The sequence below is a fragment of the Mizuhopecten yessoensis genome, unplaced genomic scaffold, assembly GCF_002113885.1.
Source record: "Mizuhopecten yessoensis strain PY_sf001 unplaced genomic scaffold, ASM211388v2 scaffold8991, whole genome shotgun sequence".
Classification (NCBI taxonomy): domain Eukaryota; kingdom Metazoa; phylum Mollusca; class Bivalvia; order Pectinida; family Pectinidae; genus Mizuhopecten; species Mizuhopecten yessoensis.
In genome coordinates, this window is record NW_018407824.1 from 780,272 (window position 1) to 803,796 (window position 23,525).

The 23,525-nt window shown below is 35.9% G+C and overlaps 1 protein-coding gene across 1 annotated transcript; it reads right to left on the reverse strand.

Annotated features, from left to right (window-relative positions):
* Nucleotides 1–2,802: 2,802 nt before the first annotated feature.
* Nucleotides 2,803–23,323, reverse strand: LOC110456994 (inhibitor of nuclear factor kappa-B kinase subunit alpha-like). The gene is made up of 20 exons (XM_021508079.1): nucleotides 23,233–23,323; nucleotides 22,232–22,341; nucleotides 21,477–21,692; nucleotides 20,065–20,223; nucleotides 19,268–19,357; nucleotides 18,511–18,635; nucleotides 17,853–17,960; nucleotides 17,147–17,276; nucleotides 15,721–15,912; nucleotides 15,261–15,389; nucleotides 13,717–13,808; nucleotides 13,266–13,367; nucleotides 11,441–11,493; nucleotides 10,182–10,249; nucleotides 8,140–8,252; nucleotides 7,508–7,560; nucleotides 6,649–6,751; nucleotides 6,228–6,372; nucleotides 5,330–5,448; nucleotides 2,803–5,136 (listed from the first exon to the last, which is right to left on the reverse strand). Exons 2-20 carry the CDS (start codon nucleotides 22,331–22,333, stop codon nucleotides 5,046–5,048), a joined length of 2,190 nt encoding a protein of 729 aa, XP_021363754.1. The 5' UTR covers nucleotides 22,334–22,341; nucleotides 23,233–23,323; the 3' UTR covers nucleotides 2,803–5,045.
* Between the last annotated feature and the right edge of the window lie 202 nt (nucleotides 23,324–23,525).

The window sequence follows — 23,525 nt, forward strand, 5'->3', positions numbered from 1 at the left end:
TGAAATAAAAACGTCTTTGACTGTTTGTTACTTTTAAGCAATAATATATGCTGAAAATAACGGAAATGAAATAAAACAAGATGTAGTTGGCCTTGATGATCACCTGCATTGCAATACAATTGCTGAATGTGTTGTGCGTGACACGACAAAACAAAATACATGCAGACATAAAAAATGTTGAGAAGTGACCAACAGATGTGAATATATTTAGTTGGTAACTGTTAGAAAACAAAAAAGCCTATAAGTCTGGAATAATTGACTATGTCTTTTTAGGGCTTACATCAAAAAAAAATTTAAAAGGAGATTGTTAGTTTTTTTGGGACTAAAAAGCCTATACATTGTACAAGTCTTCCTTAATCTTCAGTTACCAATTCTAAATTTTTTAATGTTTCATTGCCATCTCATGATACAAGCTTCATTACACCAGAGGTCCAACTGTGAAATATGTCTGAAGGAAAATAAAAAAAATCTGAAAGTACTATATATCAATCATTGTAAAAATTTACAACCCCACAACCCATTGCCTCTTTAGGAGAAAATGGGTCATTGCCTTCGGACACTATGCTGACGTCCCGGCCAGTAATGAAATTCACATTTGATAAAGCATACCCCCAGGCCTTAGCATTTGAGATATAACACAAATAATTTGCGACAATATAACGACGATATACGTTCCGCAAATTTTGCATTTGAAGCCCGGATGACAATTGTTAATGACGTCAATGATCCTGACAAACCCTGTCTTGTCAAGAAATTAATTATTCATGACGTCGCAAACAATAGTGTGACCCTGAAAAATCAATGTATTGCAGTCTCACTTTGAATATTCCTTGCATCACCAATCCACAGCAGAGGGACCCAAAAATATGAAGAAAACAATCAAAATTATCTCAAATCATCATTTCTTTTGGTGGGTTTGGCTTATATGAATAAGAATGGGGATAGGGTATCCACTTAAATATAAACTATGTTTCAGTATTTCCTACTGAAAACAAACAAAATATACTCATTGAGTGTTATTTACCTATTATCTATACAAAACTTTACCTCTGCTGTGGTGATATTTAAGAATGTGTTGGAAATGTGAATTGTTTACAAATGCACAGCAACGGACAAAAGAAGACAACAATATTATTGAATAGGTACTAAAAAAATATTTACAATACTCTAAAATTAATTTACTTTCCATCACATAGACTAAGTTAAAGTGGTATTTCTGGACACATCTATATAAGTATATATATAATGAACATTTGTATCCTATGCAGCTTACACACTTACAATCATACACTTCATATTAAAATTTAAGTCATCTCTTGACAGCATGTATTTTGAGACACAAGAAAGCCATGACCTTGCAGTTTATCAAATATGTAAAAACAAAAGGCACAATGGGCCTGCATTGCTCACATGTTATTCTTAATTTAATCATTTTCATGACCTTCATATTGGGTCAAGGTCATATTTAAAATAACTTGAATAGCAAGACTTTGAGTCCCTTGAATATTTGAACACATTTGACCCAGTGACCTTAGAAATAGGGTAATTTATTTGAGCAAACTTCATAGCCCTTCACCCAGCCTGCTATCTGCCAAATAGTTCCATAGGTCCATAGACCTTTTCAGTATTCCATAGAATAGGTTCATAGACCTTTTCATTATTTGTAAGTTTGAACAAATTTTTAATCAAAGTAATTTCTATTTGGAAAATTTTGAAGCTCTCCATGCCAGGATTTACTGACCAAATATGACAATTCTGGGATCTTCAGAAGAAGTTGTTTGATGTACCGTTATTTGCATATTTTAACCATGTGACCTTGAAAGTAGGTCAAGGTATTTTTAACAAAATTTATTGGGCTTCATCCCTTGAAGCTACCAGCTAAAAACCAAGACCCTTCACCAAATGGTTCTCTGGAAGAGTTTCTTAAAGGAAAAATTGACTAGGCCCTTTGGGCTAGGTAAGATATTTGAAAATGAAAATTGAAAATCCAAACTTATTTGAAGGGTCAACTTGATGAGAATGGTAAGATCAGCTTTAAAAGCAGTATGTCCTCTTGCTCTGAATGGGAGACATATATAAACTACATAGCATTTAAAGAAACTTAATAAGTTAAAACAGACTACTTTATTTTGTTTATAATGGCCATGCAATTGTTCTCCAAGATATATCACAAATATTTAACACCATCATCTGAACAAGCACAAGTTATAATGAGGGGAATATATGATCACTATTCCAATGACTGTATGCACAGAGAATTCATGATAAGAGTGCATAATGTTGCTCGTCATAAAGAGAACAAACAAAATGGGAATTGGACAATCACTTGTGGGCACCGCAGCAGGTTGCCTTTCACCATTTACTACTTTTGTAATGAGGGCGATTTATCATAACAACAAACATAAATACACACCATACGATACATAATCATTACATGAGAAGTGTGAAAATAGCATGGGCCTGCAAGTGAACGGCAAAAGTTTGACTGGGCGAATATTTCCTGGAATACAGTACTAACTCAACAAGAACAGTATTTTTGTATTAAACAAAGTTATTGCCACACTAGCTATAACAGTTAAGTCAGCACATATATGTAAAAGTCAACAAATATAGTTCAAGTTAACATCAAACTGTAACAAGAGGCCCATTGGGCCTATATTGCTTACCAGTTAATTAAAGCTGTCGGCAAATGCATAATTCATCTAAGAATAAGCAAGTGGGTCAAGGTTATTATATCCACACTTGGAAAAAAGTTGGGGTATAAAATATTCACCTTGTGCATCTCTGATCTGTCCCTGTATAAGGAGCATACACTGTATCCTGACCACTATTTCATGCATGTATATCATATTTGTATGTAGGTACATAATGAGAAAGTGCTGTGTCACCTAGGAAAAGAGTAACATAACACAGGTTTACAGAGCATATCTCGGCCACTTTCGCATGTATGGACTTTAGTATATATAGGTACTTCATGAGACAGCTGTCGCAAATCAAAATATGGTCACCATGACCTTTGATCTTGGATGTAGAAACATAGGATTCAATAGCATAATTTGGCTACTCTTTAATGTATGGACACTAAGTTGTTCATCATGAGACTGTTATGTTGCGTACCAAAATGACAACATTGCAACCTCAGTTTAACCTTTGACTTTGATCTATCATAAACAGGTTTCAGGATCATGTATTGCCCAAAGACTCATCCAGGGAGATCATATAAACTTAGAATTCATGAAGCCCTTTCTCTGAGCGAAATTTTGTTTCAACCAGGAAATTATGTCAAGGTCATTTATGTGAGGAAACTTTTATCCAGGTACTTACTGGCCAATATTATGAGTCTGAGTTTTATGAAACTTTTAATGCTTTTTACTTTAAATAGTCCATGTTGAACTTTGATTTCAGACAGTTTTAGAAGCTGACTTTTGATCTCGGTACAATATATCAGAAAAATGTACACTGCTTGACTACAAAACATAGCCATAGATAATGGCTCTAGACTTTATGATTCTTGCAGATTGGGATTTCCGAAAAGAACATTCCTATTGTTACCCACTACAACAAATGCAACTCATGCAGAGACTACCCTTCATCATTGGAGATTTACTTTTGTGCCCTCTGCATGGGGACCCATATAAGCCCTCAAAATAAATACACTGCACCATTTGCAACATTTCAGATCCATTTAATCTCACATTTAACTACATGTATTTTTTTGTTTCCTTACACCCTTTATAACTATTTTTCACTTCCTAACACCTTTCTTTGAAATACTTTCCTTTTGACTTTTGTTAATTTAACTGTTCACCCAATTGTGGAAGGTTATGGGAACTGCAGTACCTTGACTGGGACAAACCAAAGTCCTGAAAATTGGAACTTACTTCCCTTCGCTTGAAATTAAGCTTTGAGAGGGTGGCGGTAAGGATTGGTAAGTCTGTTATCAGTATATGACCGGGTAAAGCATCATGCTACAGATTGTGACATTTCAGTGAGGTGACCTTTTAGTGGCTCCTTTACCCGAGAATACCATCTTCATATATATGACCTTAGCAAATATGTAAAACCCCAAACAGATACATACTTAACCTGGCCCTGTGTTCTTGAAGTAGCTGAAGGTCACTTATGAAGTGATTCCATCTAACGTACAAACTAGCAAAAAATAAAAGCTCAAATGCTCAGATGCATGAGCTTATAATAATAATAATAATAATAATAATAAAACTGGACGCAGGCAATATGCCTATATATCCAGATCTGGAATATAGTCGGACACTATGCTGACGTCCCGGCAATGAATAAGTTCATTATTGTCTATCTCATGGTTATAGAAACAATCAGGTTGTCCCCAATACTTATCCAGACCAGATTCAAATGTTTTACTTGTTTGTGAGGTGACGACAGTATCGGGTAGTGAGTTCCAGTGGTTTACAATACGTTCTTTAAAAACATATATTATAAAACGACTCATCTTTATACTTTGACAGCATTTCCTAAACATAAATAAAAGTAGATGCTTTTCGCTGTAGCTGTTTTTACAGATATGAAGTGATAATATAAGACATCAGCATTATAAGTACCGGCAATGCTAACAGCAACATATTTTTAGAGCCGCCCTGTATCCCACTGGATGTTAACAGTCGCAGATACATGTATATTTGAGTTAAACTTTTGAAACACACTCTTTGATAACAGCGACCGGTATATCGGAGTCCCGTAGTTGAAATTCACTATGTAACAGCCTGTAACTGTATATTATTTAAGTTAAACTTTTGAAACACACTGTCTCATAACAGCCACCTGCCCCTGTATGTCTAGAGTCCAGCAGCTGAAACTCATTGTATGTAACAGCCATGAGTATTGAGTCCAGCCGTTGACACCTGCTGTATGTTAACAGCCAATGTTATAACCAATTGCACACTTACAGCCACTACTCAAACTACTCACATCTATCACTAAACATGGTTTAAGGCTGTAACAGATAGGAGGACTCCATCATGTATATAAATAAGTCTCCAGTGTACCCGGTCATTCAGTGTACATCTAAGTCAGGTGTCGGCCAATGGTATTGAATCCCAATCCAAGTTTAATGTCAGATCATTTTGAGCTTGAAGAACATCTTGAAGCATTTGACCGAGCCTGAAATTGATTAAAACTCCTTTAATCACTTACCCAAACAAGACTGTTTTTTAAAATTTCATTATTATTTTTCCTTGTTATTTCTTTTTTTGCTTTTATTTTTTAAATCATATAAATTTAAACCACCCTAAAATACAATAAACACTGGTCAATGAAAATCCCAACAAAATGTACATAGTTATATAGGCTGTACTTTTTATGTGTTTCCTTGGAGTCCTCAACCACTTGCAGAGACTCCAGAGATTCATTGCCATAAATTGAGACAGAGATGCTGGCCTGACCACTGCTTCCATGTCGATTGATTTCACCACCCTGTAAAAGAGGAAGGCAAAGCTGTAAACATGACAGGTCTAAGCTAAGCACTCTCTATGCATGTGAGGTAGGTATACTGACAGGCCAAATCACTTTTCAGAGCATACTTTTATTTGCGCTGCTACTTATTTCTGACCAGTAGTTACGATGGAATAATAAAAATTGTTAAATAGTAGTCACATTTTCAAAATACACCACTTGTGTGGAGAAATAACAAACAAATGACAAGTTTTTGAGCTCAAAAGCCAAACTTATTTCTTGTAACATGTATACAGCCATATACTGAATAATGGACTATGGGCAATTAATGGAAGTTAGAATTTTGAAAGTTGCATTTGTGTCTGCACAAAAGAGGCCAAATGCACATCTTATACCTGTGATCTTCAAAGTGGGTTCATGTCAAATTTATCCTGACTAACTTGATAGTAAGCTAGCAAACAGAACAGATTAAATATCAGTATGACAACAGGTATTATTCATTACTTAAAAGTTAATAAAAAATGTTGTGCCATTGAATGTAAGTCAATGTCATTTCTTTTTACAAATGTTAGCTTTGCATACCAGCAAAGGAGGGGTGTTAATTTGGGGCATCTGGTGGGCATCTTTTTGACAAAACTGAATATTATATTTTAATAAGCGATTTAGAAAAAGATACATGTTGGCCGAAAAATAAGACTTTTTTAGAACACATTGTTACTATTGTAGTCTTTGTGTATAGTAATATGTAAATCTATGGAAATAATAATGGTAATAACTGTATACATAAAGGTCTACCTTACCACCATTCTAAAGAGCTGCCAGATTTCCGACTGGCGTCGCTTCTGACATTTGATTAATTGCTCATTTGCACTGCTTATATCTCTGCAACACCTTTCAATTCCAGGCAAGATTTTGTACAGCTCCTGCTTACAAGAAGCTATCTTTCTGTTGAATTAAAACAAACAAGAATTAAGTGGAAATGGATATATTGTCTGCACCAGCTGATGTCCATATCCTAACCGGCATCAATCATCTATCCGATTCAGGCCTCGGGTCCTTGGGCTGATATGGAGGTCTTGGCATGATATTGGGTAACATATGGGTAGCCATTTAGCCTTACATTCTGACTTAACATACAATAGAAAATTGATGACTTTAGTACATGTATTAAAGGAAAATCTTTGTCAATCCAAATAACTGAACAAAACTGAATCGGCCTACACAAGATGTCTGTACAAGTCCTGGAGGTTCTTGTCACGGGTCATCACACACTTGACCACAGCCGTCACCATGGGGCGGTGATCTCGCAAGTTTTCTCTACCAGCTGAAATATAAACAACCCCTAATCAATGTAGGTATATGATCAATGGATTAAGAGTTAAAACAAATAATTTCATTTAATACATGAAAACAAATTGGTTAAGGCCTCGGGGAAAACCACCCCTCTCCCTAAATCCTTAAGTATTCCTTTAATAATCAGTGAAACATGCTGGATGATCAATTATGCATGTAATACAAACAAGATCAGGCAAAAGGCGCATAGCATGCCCATTGACACCATTGTAGAAATAGGATTGATTTTATGATGTACATATCCAATAAATCTTACCTATTAAATAGTGATGAAAACTGAAAATGCATGTGTATATGCACATCCAAACAAGAAATGCATGTTATTGTATTTAGAAACATGGAATGAGTTTTACAATATATTTGGTTGATTATTTCCAAATATCATGGAAAGATTCTGTGGCTGTGACTTTGACCTTGAACTTATGACCTTAAACTTTCAAATGGTTTCCAGAGATTGTTGTTAATAATTCTTTGAGTTTTCATGTTTGGTTGAAAACTATAGTCAGGAATGTGTGGACAAGCCAAAACAAGCAAAAAGTCTTTCTGCAAACATTCAACATCTATATAAACGTATAGAATATTTTGCTTCATCTACAGCAATCCGCCAAATCAAAGTGTGCACAAAATTATTAATGAAACCCACTCCTCTTTAGCTCAAAACCTTGTCCTATGCTTAATAGTGTCCAACATATATATGAATATTGAAAGAATGAGAACGGTATCTTACGTGCTCTGCCAGATTGTCTCAATTCCTGGTACAAATCCCTTGAAGTCTTCTCCCTGTTGTAGAAAATAATCGGTTTTATCATAGCTTGTTATAAAATGATACAAGGTATTTTGTCATTGTTATTCAATTGGAAAATAGTTTAATACAATGTTAAAAATATTTGATATTGTACTGAAAACTTTATAGTTATTCGAATAAGATACAGAATTTGCTCCACCATAAATCAGCTAATTCTTCTCAAGAGCTTTGTTTTTCCTAACAAGTGAAAGAGAGCTTTACAGAAATTGTAACAGGGTAACATTGATAATCTTTCCTTAAATGGTGAAATTCACAATCAGATTTGTTCAAAGGATATTTAACAAATTTTTCATCACAAATCCATCTGAAATTAACACGGAAACTATATCGCATACCCGGTAATCATTTTATTTTAACCTCATCTTGGCTCTTTCAATGAGAAATGTATACGTTTCAAACAATCATTCCACTACTTATATACAGAACTGTTTTTGTACCTGAACTCCATATATGTTGCACTTTGATCTACAACACTGTGCAATTCTCTTTAAGATATTTTAAAAATATGTTTCAGCATTGAAATTCTTTGAATCTAATGTGAATGAAAAACTAACATGTCTTCTAAAACGTTGTTCCTATTTGTTCGTGCAAAAGGACTCCTTTGTAACTCCACAATTTTGGTCTGCAATGCTGTGGACTGCTGGTCAAGTCTATTACACTCTTCTTTCTACAAAACATTAAGTTTCCAAGTCAGGAGAGAGACTACATACTAAACAATGTGATTTTCACTTTCAATTATTCAGCAAGCAAACCCCCTTCACACACAAATACACAACCGTCCCACTCCAAACTGCACACAACCTCATTTTACACGAAAATACAACCCTATCCGAACAAAACATAAATACACAAGCACTAAACACAAACACAAGACTCCAATGCCTAATACAGCTCAAATAAACACACCACACTATCTCCACTACGTACATACAAACACACTGTCACAACACCAGCCAAATACACAAACTCACAACACCATTCCCACTGCACTTAAGTACATAGCCCCACACCAGACAACACACAGCCTCCTACACACAACACCATTCCAGCTAAACACTGACATATAACCGCACAACACACAGCCCCACTACATACAAACACACTGTCACAACACCAACCAAATACACAACCCCACACACAAATTCACAACACCATTCCCACTGCACATAAATACATAGCCCCACACCAGACAACAAACAGCCTCCTACACATAACACCATTCCAGCTAAACACTAACATATAACCCCACAACACACAGCCCCACTAAATACAAATACACAACCCCACACACAAACGCACAACACCATTCCACCAGCACATAAACACATAGCCCCACACACAATCTCACAACACCATTCCCACTGCACATAAATACATAGCAGGTAGCCCCACACACAATCTCACAACACCATTCCCACTGCACATAAATACATAGCAGGTAGCCCCACACACAATCTCACAACCCCATTCCCACCGCGCATAAATACATAGCCCCCACACACAAACTCACAACACCATCCCCTCTGCACATAAATACATAGCCCCACACACAAACTCACAACACCATTCCCACTGCACATAAATACATAGCCCCACACCAGACAACAAACAGCCTCCTACACATAACACCATTCCAGCTAAACACTAACATATAACCCCACAACACACAGCCCCACTAAATACAAATACACAACCCCACACACAAACGCACAACACCATTCCACCAGCACATAAACACATAGCCCCACACACAATCTCACAACACCATTCCCACCGCACATAAATACATAGCCCCACACACAACACCATCCCCACTGCACATAAATACACAACCCCACACACAATCTCACAACCCCATTCCCACCGCGCATAAATACATAGCCCCCACACACAAACTCACAACACCATCCCCACTGCACATAAATACATAGCCACACACACAAACTCACAACACCTTTCCCACTGCACATAAATACACAAACCCACACACAAACTCACAACACCTTCCCCACTGCACATAAATTCACAACTCCACACACAAACTCACACCTTTCCAACTGCACATAAATACACAACCCCACACACAAACTCACAACACCTTTCCCACTGCACATAAATACACAACCCCACACACAAACTCACAACACCATTCCCACTGCACACAATACATAGCCCCACACCAGACAACCCACAGCCTCCTGCACACAACACCATTCTGGCTAAACACTAACATATAACAGCACAACACACAGCTCCACTACATACAAACACACTGTCACAACACCAACCAAATACACAACCCCACACACAAACTCACAACACCATTCCCACTGCACATAAATACACAACCCCCCACACAAACTCACAACACCATTCCCACTGCACATAAATACATAGCCCCACACACAAACTTACAACACCATCCCCACTGCCCATAAATACATAGCCACACACCAGACAACACACAGCCTCCTACACACAACACCATTCTGGCTAAACACTAAAATATCACCCCACTACATACAAATACACAGCCCCAATGCCCATTACACACAAACATCCAACCTCACCACCAGCAACATGCTTGGTAACTTACTATAGCACCATATTCGTTCATGTCTTCACCACTTTGAAGCCACTTTTGATACAATTCACCAGAGTCAGCTGAAAATGAAAACAATAATCCATTAACTTGCATATACATGTTAACAAAGAAAATGGTTGACATTAAAAATCATTTTCAGAAATTTATCATAGTTAAATATTTCCTGATCAGAACAACATTGGCAGACAAAGGAATGTTTTTTACTGAATAATAATGTCATCTGATCAAGATAGTTTAAAATGGCTCCAAACTATTTAGGAATAAATCAATTTTATACTCAGTAATTAAGTCAATGATCAAGAGGTTGTTAGGGCCTTTATCACTCTGACACCTGGATATTCAAGGAATCGGGCAAAATATCCCAATTCAAGTACAATGTAATACAATTTCCAAATATTTTCCATTTTTTGGCTCTACCTATCAGTATTAATGGAGAAAACAACCTTCCCTCATGTAAGATTTTATACCCTGGTCCTAAGAATGACTCATAGCATATTTGGTTAAAATATTATCAACTAGTCTAGATGATCAAAATTAGTCCCTTTCAGCTTCCAGAGGAGCTACATATATACTTCCTATATACAAAACAATTGGTAAGCTCCCAAGGATCAAGTACACATCTTTTACATAAATTTGGTTAAGACTCTTATTTATGTGTCTATATAGGGCCTATTTTATGATTGTGGGATTAACTCATCAGGGATGAGGCCAGTCTGTGCAGGCCCCCACCCTTTTCAGACTATTGAGTACTCTTAACCTAGGCATGCTCCCGACAAAAAAATGGTTAAATCTCTCAGTCGATGCTGACGGAGTGGGATTTAAATATTCGTCTTTACTGTCATTATAGGGCCTCATCTCTCTGCCTCCAGCATCACAACACTCTCCATTTATTCAACTAACGAATGATCTAGACCAAAGTTCATTTATCTGTACTAAAAGAGAAAGACTTTAAATAGATTTTACCTTTATATCCCCATTTGGGCCCTGCCCTCGTGTCCCCACGGATAGCAATACCCTCAAAATATATAATATTAAATTCCCCTTGGCCAGGAAGCTCATTATGAAAGTTTAAAATCCATTTAGTCATCCTGAAGAAGTAGGATTTAAATAGTTATTGTAAGGGCCCCATTTAATGTGTTATGTCATAAGCTCACACGGCCCCTAAAACATGCATGCACATATGTTAACAAAGGAAGTGCTGTTACTAGGTAACTCAAAGCTAGCCCTAGCTGGTTTTCTGTTAAACTTACTTAGGTTCCCATTTGACAGCTGGTCCTTGTAGCATGCCATATCATGTCTTAAACTGAAAAAAAATATAAAAAAAAATGGTATCAGTTAGTGTTGGGAATCGCTTGTAAATTCATACTCGATCATCACTTCCAATCAAGTGACTGATGATCGACTAATGATTGATCAAATTGAACTTAAATTCAGTAATTTAAGGTTATATTCGCTTTCCAAAATCTACTTTCACTTTCGAATTTGTTAACGGGGAAACCTCGAGGTTAGAGAATTTCTCTAATAACACACAACATTCATACAAAAAAAATAAGTTTGTTGACAGAACCTTATAATTATTGAAAAATATGTATTTGGAAATGAAATTGATGGTGTTTCGATGTCAATTATGCTGTGACAGCTGCATCTCATATTCAGAAATGCTGCGATGGATTGGTTTTCACCAGATGACACTCCGTCAAACTTAACATTTTATTTGTAAGATAGCCCACACTTTCGACAAAGCGTTTAATAAATATCCAGCTAAGGACAAACAATACCTTCCAAATGTTTAAATAAGTATTAAACCAGGACATTCCGGAGATTAAACTCTATGATCATCCCCCCCGAATGATCATAGAGTTTAATCTCCAGAATGTCCTGGTTTGTCATGCAATGACTGAGCCATGCGGCATTTCTATTGAAATGCAAGTTCTGATTGGTTGTCGGGTGGACCGGCTAGTCAATCAGCATCGTTGTTGTATGAGATGTTCGATCAAGTTGTTTTGCCCAAGAACGAGTCTCCAAGTTTATTTTTTGTTAATACTTCAATTAGTCAAACTATAATTGATCATGGAAAACAAGGATCGGTTAATCAATTTTCAGAAACAAACAACCAGACGTCGACTAAATTGATTAATCGGACCAGCACTAGTATCAGTTGCTGAAGTCTATCAACATTCATCATAAGTGATGGATAATAAACTTTTTCAAAAATGTTAATATGCTTGTAATCCAATCTGAAAACTATATAAAAAAAAGTATGCAATTTGAGACTGTGGGCGCTTTAGGTCAGTGGCACATGTGTATACTTTTACACTAGAGTATGCTCATGGTAGCATGGACAATCACTGTCATTTGTAGGTATGATTAGATAAAGCAGAATAGAACAAGTTCTGCTGCAATAGATCCACTTACTTCTCTCGGTATTCAGACAATTCTTACAAAACTTATGCTTATGTCAAAGGGGCTTAGGTACTTCTCATTTTCTTTTCCAATAATATTGATTTTCTTATCATTCTATCCTCTACAACCTAATACATTTGTTTCAGTATAGTAACTTCTTTATCTACATAATTACAGTTCAGATTTCAGTTTATTCTGATTAATTACTTTTCAATTTAAGTGTGACTTTTATATCATTTAAGTCCATTGCCATTTTCACTGTAAACAATGACAAGGAAAACTTGCTGTTTCTATTAAACACAACACATGCATTCACGCATGAACTACAAGTACTCTAAAGGTACTTCAAAGCTTGCTTTCATGTGTTTGATTAGAAAATGTAAAAAATATAAACTTTATCTATTTTACACCAATTATTAAACTAGTTATTATTGGGGGTCTTAATGTGGGAGGAAACAAGATTTCCCTGAGAAAACACATGTGATAGGGCAGATAGACCTATACCTTTTCATGTCATATCAGGGAATCAAACCCCGGTCACCTTAAGGAAAGGTGAGTGTGTTATCCACTGCGCCACCTGACCACCCATGTTTGATTGGAAGTAACAACAGAGAGCAGTGTTTCCAAACAAATAATTCCATTATATGTATGCCAGAGATATTCTCTTCTTACCTTTGTTGGAAAAATTTAATCTTTGCCATCATGTAATCGCTCTCGTTTACCATCTTAGACTTCAGACGAATAAAATCTGAATTAGTCCTCAGCAGACTGAGCCTATTTAAATAGACAACTTTCATTACATCATTTTCTTTTCAACATTTTAGCTAGAAAATCAAGTCTTTCAACTAACTATTTAGAAGAACGGAGGAAAATGTATGAATTTTAAAAATGTCAATTTGATCAGTCAAACACACCTGAAATGTACCTTTTTCTACTATCAATTATTCCATTACATTTCTTCAGGAATAACAGTACCACAAGTTGAAATGAACAAAAGATACTACCCGGTACATTGTATCTTCATGTTAAGGATGCAAAGATTAGGTAAAAAGTATTGATGTAAAGTAATTGCTGGGACTTGAAATTTCTGACATTCTGTATATTATTATAGTAAATTACTTACATGGCTGCCCTCTGACTGAGGATCAGGCGCTTATAGTCAACCACCTGTTCAGCACAGAAAAATACACACTCGGCCCATGCCTTCTTCTGCTCCTGTAGAAAGTCAAAGGAAGTTATTCATGAAACCAAATATCTGAAATCTAGAACACTTACAGGTCAGCAAGGGCCATGCCTGGTGTGTTACCTTATAATATATCCCCATAATTGCTAAACAGAAGCATCAGCAATTCTTTTGGAATTTTAAAGGTATTCCACACACAAATATATTTGAATTGTTAAGGTACTATAACACACAAATATATCTGAACCATTACTGTAGCAGAGTCATATTTTATTGTATTTTATATTAATTAAATACTCTGTGTTATATTCTATGTTGTGCCCAGTATGTTATTTATATGTGTTGATATTATGCCGTTGCTGTACCAACTAAAAACATGACAGCTCGAACAACTGCAGAAGTTTTCTTTAACCATTTTGTTGTACACTACGTATTACCTCACAGGATCCATTCTGACCAGGGACCAGACTTTAAGAGTAACCTGATGAAGGAGCTATGTAAAATCACCGTAGTGGAGAAATCACATACAACTCCATATCATCCGATGGGGAATGGACTCTGTGAGCGTTTCAACAGAACTTTACTTGGAATGTTGGGAACACTTTCATCAGACCAGAAACAGAACTGGAAAGCTCATGTCACCAGTATGGTTCATGCATATAACTGCACCTGTCAAGAGTCAACAGGACAAAGCCCATATTTTCTCATGTTTGGACGGAATCCTCGTTTACCAGTGGATCTTGCCTTTGGGATTGAAACAGGACCAAACATGAGCTCTATGCCANCGTTTGTTAATAAATTAACAGAGTCCAATAAAGCTGTTTTTGGACGTAAAAATATGAAAATATGGTTCAACACATTACTTACACTCTATACAAATACTTCAACCTTATAATAGACAACAGCCTATTGATGGTGGTGGTCCAACACTACCCAACAAAACTTGCGCAAAAACTTAAACCTCAAATTTAACTAAGTCTTATTAAGCTGTTTTTGGGCCATAAACTATGAAAATATTGCCCATAACATTGCTTACACTCAATATAAATGACTTAAACTCATAATAGACAACTGTGTATTGTGTGTGATGATCTAACACTGTCTGGGAAAAACTTGCCCAAAAACTTTAACCTCAAATTTAACTAAGTCTTATTAAGCTGTTTTTGGGCCATAAAATATGAAAATATTGCCCATAACATTGCTTACACTCGATATAAATGACTTAAACTTATAATAGACAACTGTGTATTAAGTGTGATGATCCAACACTGTCTGGGAAAAACTTCAACCTCGGAAGGTGGGACGCCGACGCCAGGGTGACTACATTAGCCAACCTATTCTTCGAATAGGCGAGCTAAAAATATGGAATAGGCAAATGGATTTAACTTTATCCTTTATTGCCTTTCTGCTTTTCAAGGTATGGTACTAAATAAAGAAGAGATGCGAATAAATAAAATAACTTGAAGGAATTAAATGTTTCAAACCGGATGTGGTAGAAGGGTTGTTGGGTCTCGCACAATGTGCTGCACACGTGTGGGGAGCGGTTTAAATTTAGTTGGAATCTCTGAAGATCCGCCTTTCTTAAAAAGGAATACCACCCAGTCTTCATCACTCTGAAATCAAGAGTAGTCATAGAAATGTACAAGTAGTAATTTCAAAATCTAAAACAAATACTGTACTGTTTATAGATAGATATATATTAACAAAACACTTGTATCTAATTTAAACAAAAGACTGATACATTGTTTACTTTAGCCATAGTATACTGGGCAAGGATTTGTCTGGTGATATATATATCATGGGCCATAGCTCATTTAATATCAATGAAACAAGACAGTGTTAAAATTAAATATTTTATGATCTAGCTTGATGTGATGGGTAAGATTGTGTAGTTTTAGTAAAATTGGTGCTGTACCTATAGTAGGAATAAAGTAAGGTACCTACAGGGTTAATCCAGCACTGGGCGGCAGACTGCTTAGGGTCAGGTGAGGCACCACTGGCCAGTAGCAGATCTTGTTCCTTAACTGGGATTGATGTCTCCTGCTCAATCACTTTCATCAGCTGCTGCATGGAGAACTCCTCAGTCAGGGGATATGACAGCAGCTGGTTGGTGGCCACATTTAGAATGTGGATAATCTGTGAGATAACATACAAATTAATACACAACTCTGCATATATACAATAATATAACATTAGATAGTCCCTTGACATGACATAAAATAGCGAAAGATAGATAAATTAATTTCAAATTTAAGACAATACACAATATGAACTATACCATTGTAACATCAGCTCCAAACTTTTAATGAGATTCAGCACAGAGAAAAATTCACAGACATAACGGACTGTGACAAATATTAGTGTTCTTAATATTTCAAAACGGTATAATTTCTCAAACTGTGTACACATGAAGTCAGTGGAAGACCTAATTTAACAATGCTAACACTGTTGTGACTTACATATATTAACTACTAAAATAGGTCATTATTTTTTCATTGCCTTCGCTAGGAAATCGAACCCAGGACCATCTGGTTCACTAGCCTTACGCTTATCGAATGAGCTAAAGAGAAATTTTCCCTTGCTGAGCAGAAACAGCTAGTATTTTACCAGGGTGACATACTCCATTTCCAGTGGTTTTTGTGATTTTTGCGAAAGTCCTTATATCACTGAATATGTTTGTCAACATTACCCGGGTCCCTACATGGGCGCCAATATAACATAGGTCATTATTTCTTCAATGCCTCTGCTAGGAATTGAACCCAGGACCTCTGGTTCACTTATATATATATAGTCTTATGCTCTACCGAATGAGCTAAAGAGAAATTCTACCAAGCCATGTCGGTAGGAAACAGCTAGTATTTTACCAGGGTGACAAACATATACTAACAACCACTAACAATGTTGTGACCAAGGCCACTTTCCTTTAAATGGTTGAACCGGTCAGATCACAGTTGTTCGAGCCTTGACAAAGCCTTGCAAGGCCGCGCCTGCATAAACATTTGCAGGTCCGCCAGGATGTATACCAGAAATTGTTACATTTAAAAACGGACAAACCGGTTGTTCCACATAAACGAACAGGCCCCTACATATGCACTAACAACTGTGAACAATGATGTGAACAATGTATACTAATAGCTGCTGAAAATATGATGAAAATATACTAACAACCACTGAAGATGCTGTGAACTACATTGTAACACCTAAACATGTTGTGACCTACATAAACTGTAGATTACAACATGTACGTCAAACAATGTTTACCTTCATGTGAACACATGTTAAGAATCTATTACAAAAAATATTTCACAATCATTATTTTGATGGAATCATCTGGAGAATATCACCAGTACTGATAATATACACCAGATACCTTCATGTTTAGCATGGAATCCAACAAACTGAAGCAGCGCGGTCGCCCGTCCAGCAGACCCCCACCACGCGACTTTGGGTCCCATCGCAGCATGAATTGCAACCATTTCTCAAAATAAACCTGGAGTGTTCTGTCAACCAATACAAGTCAGGCTATAATACACTTGTGTAGTTTTATTAAAATCTTCATTATCATGTTTTGATTTATTGGTTTTCTTGAATTTGCTGAATGAATGAAACTGTTTTAGCACAAAATCAAGTTTTCTAGAGCACTGATTCTTTGGGCAAGAAGAAATTAAAAAGTACATATACTTGCCCAGAGCTGAAATATACTGGACAAAAATGTATTACATACATACAGGTAAACCACAAGGAATTTGACATGATATCATGGTCTTTTGACGGAAACACAGCTATTTTGCCTTTCCATTGTTTATTTGATATTAAGTAATAAAACGGTATGCTAGTATTCTGTCAGGCAAGCAGAAATAAATTTGCCTGCAGATAAGAAAAAAAATCTTACTTCAGGACAAATAATATCAACGTTAACCTACACCAGAAATGGGTTATACAGTATACTTCACTTTATATCACTTCTCATTTATCAGAGGGAAACATGATATTAACCGGAACGTAACATAAAGAGAAACGTGTTTTTCTGCCTATTTCAGATACAGTAACAGTGAGCACCTTCACATCACACTTACCTACACAGACTGGTAGGGTACAGAAGTTTCTTGGAAAACTTAACATCGCCATTTATATCATGAATCGCAGAAATATCTTCTGGTGATTTCTGACAAACTTCCTTGTGCCTTGAATTACAACACCACAAAACCAAGTACACATACATATAGTTATATTTAAACAGGAGGCTGAATAATATTGTTGTTCAGAATTAAATTGTAATAATTTGTTGAATATATTTCACTGGCTGTTAACACATAATCAAAGATGATTAGACACCCACATAACGACATTGATTAGTGCTTGAATCAATTAAGAGAAGAAATGAAATTGTACAAACTCAATTAAGTAATAGCTATATTTATATTTCTTGGTGAACAAATGATTGAACGGCAGTTGTGTATCAACAATACTAAACCTCACTTTTAACTGATGCCTGACTTCCCCCCTTGTATTGTACTACATAATTTTGTATTTCACATGGATTAATTATGGCTGAACAAATGATCCATTCATCTTAGAGGTAAATGTTGTTTATTGTTTGATTACCCAAACTAAGCAGTTAGCTGGCTACTCAGCAGATTTTTAGTAACGAGTTACTAAAAGTTGCCTGGTTTGTTAATGTTGTAAGGTAACAATGTTTACATTTGTAGTACATTGCTGAGGTTGTCAATTTACCATGCAACAGGAGGTGTTGATGGTAGGAATGGTCTGTAGCCGGTGATACATTCGAACACCACTGTCCCAAATGACCAGTAGTCCACTGTGCATGTATACTTCTGACTGGCAAATAACTCAGGAGCCTTCAAGACAAAATTGAAAATTATTTTCAGTATTTTTTCAGCATAACTGGTATGAACAAGAATACCTTAGAGGCAGGACAGTAAATATTGTGGGCCTGTCACATGCTATTTTAATATACACTTACATTGTATAACAAAGTAACTTACTGAGAACCAATCTGACAATGTTTTGTAACAAAATGTATAAAAAAAATATTGAAATGTAGCAAGATAGAGTTACATTTTATACTATATTACTCAATTAAGTTAATCTATTTCTTACAGTTAATGAAGGGAGGAACATACAATCTACTTCACTGAAAATATATATACCACGTATATTGTCATATATGGCTTTTATACCTTTAAACAAATTTGAAAAATTGAAAATGTGGTAATTTCTAAACAAGATTTTAGAAGATAGGATTATTTGTTTGTTGCATGATAAAAATCATTGAAATTTCTTTTATTTGCTGCTTAAGTAAGTATGTATTGGTAAATATTTGAGTTGTTCCTTTATAAATGTTAGCCATACTGTTTTAGCAATGTGAGCTATATGGATCAGCATTGAGAATTGATTTTCTCCGAGAAAGCTGTAAACTTTGTTGTTGTCAGTGGTAAAGTCTTCCAACTGATCATAGGAGTAGACTTACAAGGTATTGTAACGTCCCAACAAATGATGTACACACACTGCCTTGGTCCAACTCTTTGGCATATCCTAGATCGATCAGCTTGTAAACAATCTGGAATGGACAGGTGGAAACTTGTCATCAGTTTTATATATAAAGGTACAAAATAATAGTTAACTGACTAGACGGATGTGAACAGGGACTGCTGTTAGTGACGAGAAAGATCCCTTTTGGAGTCAGAAGAAGTTTTGATGTGATCAGATACCTACATTTTGCCTGTTATCATTATTTTTGGCATTGAAAATTTGGATAATTATCAAGATTTTTAACGAGAAAGACATATTTTTTCTTCTTCAGAGTGCCACTTGAAGGAGGCCCAGAAAGCATTCACTATGACAAGACGTGTCAACATCCTCCAAACTATCAATTAGATACACACAGAGAACTATATATATACACTTCTGAGGGCAAGGAATGCCCAGTGTGCCAAGCAGCAATGTCTCATAAGGGAGTTGTTGTAGCTTCAATAGTTCATAGGTGATAAACAAGCATGTTAAGATAGTATCATTGGTAGCTTGCAAGGCGTTCCGAGCATATTTTGAAAACTTGATCATACTTATATAATCTTGAAACTCAAATGCTGTATATATTTGAGATTCTGATGATGGGTAAAGGGTTATGCACACAGAGCAATTGAAGTATTTGGTCTGGTAACAATGCTATTACCATAGGAATCAGCATTTTCACACAATATAGAGACTTTTACATCATCAAGGTATTAGAGAGACATACCTGTATATCAAATGTATCAGTAAACATACCTTTTCCTCTATAAGACTCAACACTATGTTTTCTGGCTTGAGATCTCTGTGAATAATCCTCTTGCCGTGGAGGTACTCAACAGCTGAAGCTATATCCGCAACCAAACACTGGATCGCATACTCTTTCAGTCCACAGCAGTTCTCTGGTTTATTCAATACCTGTAAAAAAGCTTCTTTATAAATTCTGGCTAAATTCTGAACCAGCATATTCATGTAGACTTATTACAAGGCATCTCAAAGCAGTATGCAAGAGCTCCTATGTTGCAAAGAAAGTTATAGTTGTTGTAATTGCAGATAAAGGGAAAACCCTGTATGGTTAGATGGCAAAATAAAAACAAGAGGCCCAATGGGTCTGCATCGCTCACCTGGTATTAATCTAACACTTGTAATCTTAAGATTTCATAAGAACCTATTAAAAGATTTAAATATATGATGCCTGTGACCTTGATTGTCGAACAAGGACATTAGGTTGAAAGTCAATCAAGGTCATTCATTTGAACTAACTTGGTAGCCCTTCATCCCAGCATGCTTCAGGTCCAATATCAGTACCCTGGGCCTTTTTGTTATTGAGAAGAAGTTGTTTGAAGATTTTAAGACATCTTACCCCAGTGACCTTCAAAGTTGGTCAAGGTCATTCATTTGAACAAACTTGGTAGCCCTTGATCCCAGCAAGCTACAGGCTCAATATCAGTACCCTGGGCCTTTTGGTTATTGAGAGGTTGTTTGAAGATTTTAAGACATTGGACCCATGTGACCTTGAAAATTGGTCAAGGTCATTCATTTGAACAAATTTGGTAGCCCTTCATCCCAGCATGCTACAGGCCCAATATCAGTAACCTGGGCCTTTTGGTAATTGAGAAGAAGTCGGTTGAAGATTTTAAGATATCTGACCCCAGTGACCTTGAAAGTGGGTCAAGGTCATTCATTTGAACAAACTTGGTAGCCCTTCGTCCCAGCATGCTACAGGCCCAATATCAGTACACTGGGCCTTTTGGTTATTGAGAAGAAGAAGATTTTAAAGACATTTGACCCCGGTGACCTTGAAAGTGGGTCAAGGTCATTTATTTGAATAAACTTGGTAGCCCTTGATCCCAGCATGCTACAGGCCCAATATCAGTACCCTGGGCCTTTTGGTTATTAAGAAGAAGTTGTTTGAAGATTTTAACATATTAGACCCCTGTGACCTTGAAAGTGGATCAAGGTCATTTATTTGAACATACTTGGTAGCCCTTGATCCCAGCATGCTACTGGCTAAATATCATCATCCTAGGCCTTTTGGTTACTGAAAAGAGGTTGTTTAAAGCAAAAAGTTGACGCCGGACAGACGGACGACGCACATGATGGCATAAGCTCACTTGCCCTTCGGGCAGGTGAGCTAACAATATATTGTCAGATACATAGAAAACACTTACCTTCCTGAGGTCCCCTCCAGAACAATACTCCATAGCTAGCAATGGCAGTTCATTTTCTTTCACATCCAAAGCTGGTGGCACTTCTCGTGCAGAAATCACATTTGGATGATCAAGGCGTTTCATAATATCTACTTCCAAAGACCATCGCTGACGATGCTTGTCAGTCATCTCATTTTGAACTCTACATCGTTTGATAGCAACTGCTTCATTTGTTTCCTAAAATTAGAACCACTACAATCAAGCATGCATTACAAGAACCAAACAAGAATTGTTTAAGGGTTGACAATCAATTTTGCTTTTTAAATAATGCAGGAAATTTGTGAAAAAAAATGTCTGCAACAATCATTTCACCCTTTTTATGTTCAACAACAAAATCGCTTTTATCCTTCCTATGACATCAATTAACACACTATGCTTGCGTAGCAACTGCAAGTAATTTGACACCCGGATATATATTTTAACTTTTTGTCAGCTTCGAAATGAATGAGAATTTTTGAAGGAGTTTCGTAAATGTTAGTTAAATTGAGGAAAATCTCCGTCCTAATTATATATAATGAGAGTGGTTCACAGCTATGATCTCCAACTTCTATTCATCTGCACTTTATGATACATAATTTCTAAGAGTGGGGCAAATCAGAGAGGGTTTGCACATTAAGTAGTTAAAACAAAGATCTGTGACCTACAGCTGTCTAGTTTTTATATAAACACACATCATTAACCTATAACATTGACTCAGACTGAAAAATGAAATATACCTCATTTTTCCACAGAACTACAGTACCAAACCCTCCAGAACCAAGGGTTTTATCTTCCTTCCAGCCATCCACAGTCGGTTTAGTATTGCCCTGTTGTATCATTGTACTGTCTGAAATAAGTATACATTTTGTTAATAGTAGATAATATAATCTGCTGTTATTTCTCATGATTATTCTTCTATTCTTACAAGTCAACACAGAATTTGTAAGTATACCATAACCATGGCCAGAACAAGCAATTTGAGTTGCTCCACTCAACAGCTGACCTGAGTATCCTAACTCTTCATCTTAACACAGAAAACATTTTTTCAGCTCTCTCTGTATGACAGCAAAAATAGTGTCCCATCTAACCTGCAGACAAAATGTTTGCCTTGCTAACTCAGCAAATCTTGAAATAAGCAGATTTTTTTTTTAGTTAAAGATGAAATACTTTTTTTAATACGATTTAATACGAAAATAATGGATGCAGGCTGTGAGCCTCTATATTCATATCAATTAATTATATACAATAATGATTTGTTTACTTCTGGTGTACATTGCATTTTTACATTTAATAATAATAATAATAATATTAATTCAGCTAAAAACAAAAAATACAAAATTGCAATGGTTTCAATTTAGGGTTAATCACCATATTCTAACAACAAATTCGTATTTATTTAAAGTTGGGTTAGTAGNGTATAATTTTAAAATTGAATATTGGTGTTATACTTTATTTGATACATTTGTGGACATTATTCATAAAATAAACTGCTATTCCATTAAAACATGATGGTCAGTTTAAAAGTACACATAATACTTTTCTTATATTTGAATGTGAAACATACAGTAAAATATTCAATAATCTAAAACATAGAATCATATTTAAAGTAAAAGTTAAAACCAATATTGGGCAATTATCAATTAGATTAACTAGCAGAGAATGTAAGACAACATAATAACCTTTGTTGTCATTTTAATTTTTTTTTTAAAGCAGGAACATAAAAAAAGTAAACGGTTACCTCTGCTGATGTCGATTTACTTAATAATAAACTGATAAACACGGAACTAGTTCACCAGAAACAGCAGCTGTGCTTCGAGCCCGAATCATTATCCTGATTGAATACATGATTGTAATTAATACACGCACTTCACACAAAATACACAGACATTGCGTTTCAATAGATAACGTTGAAAGTTAAGGTTAATCATTCGTAACACCTCGGATGTTGTCAACCTATCATATGTTACTTTCCGCTGCAGATGATGGGGATACCGGCAAAACTCATGAAATATTTCCGAGAAAAGAAGCTGA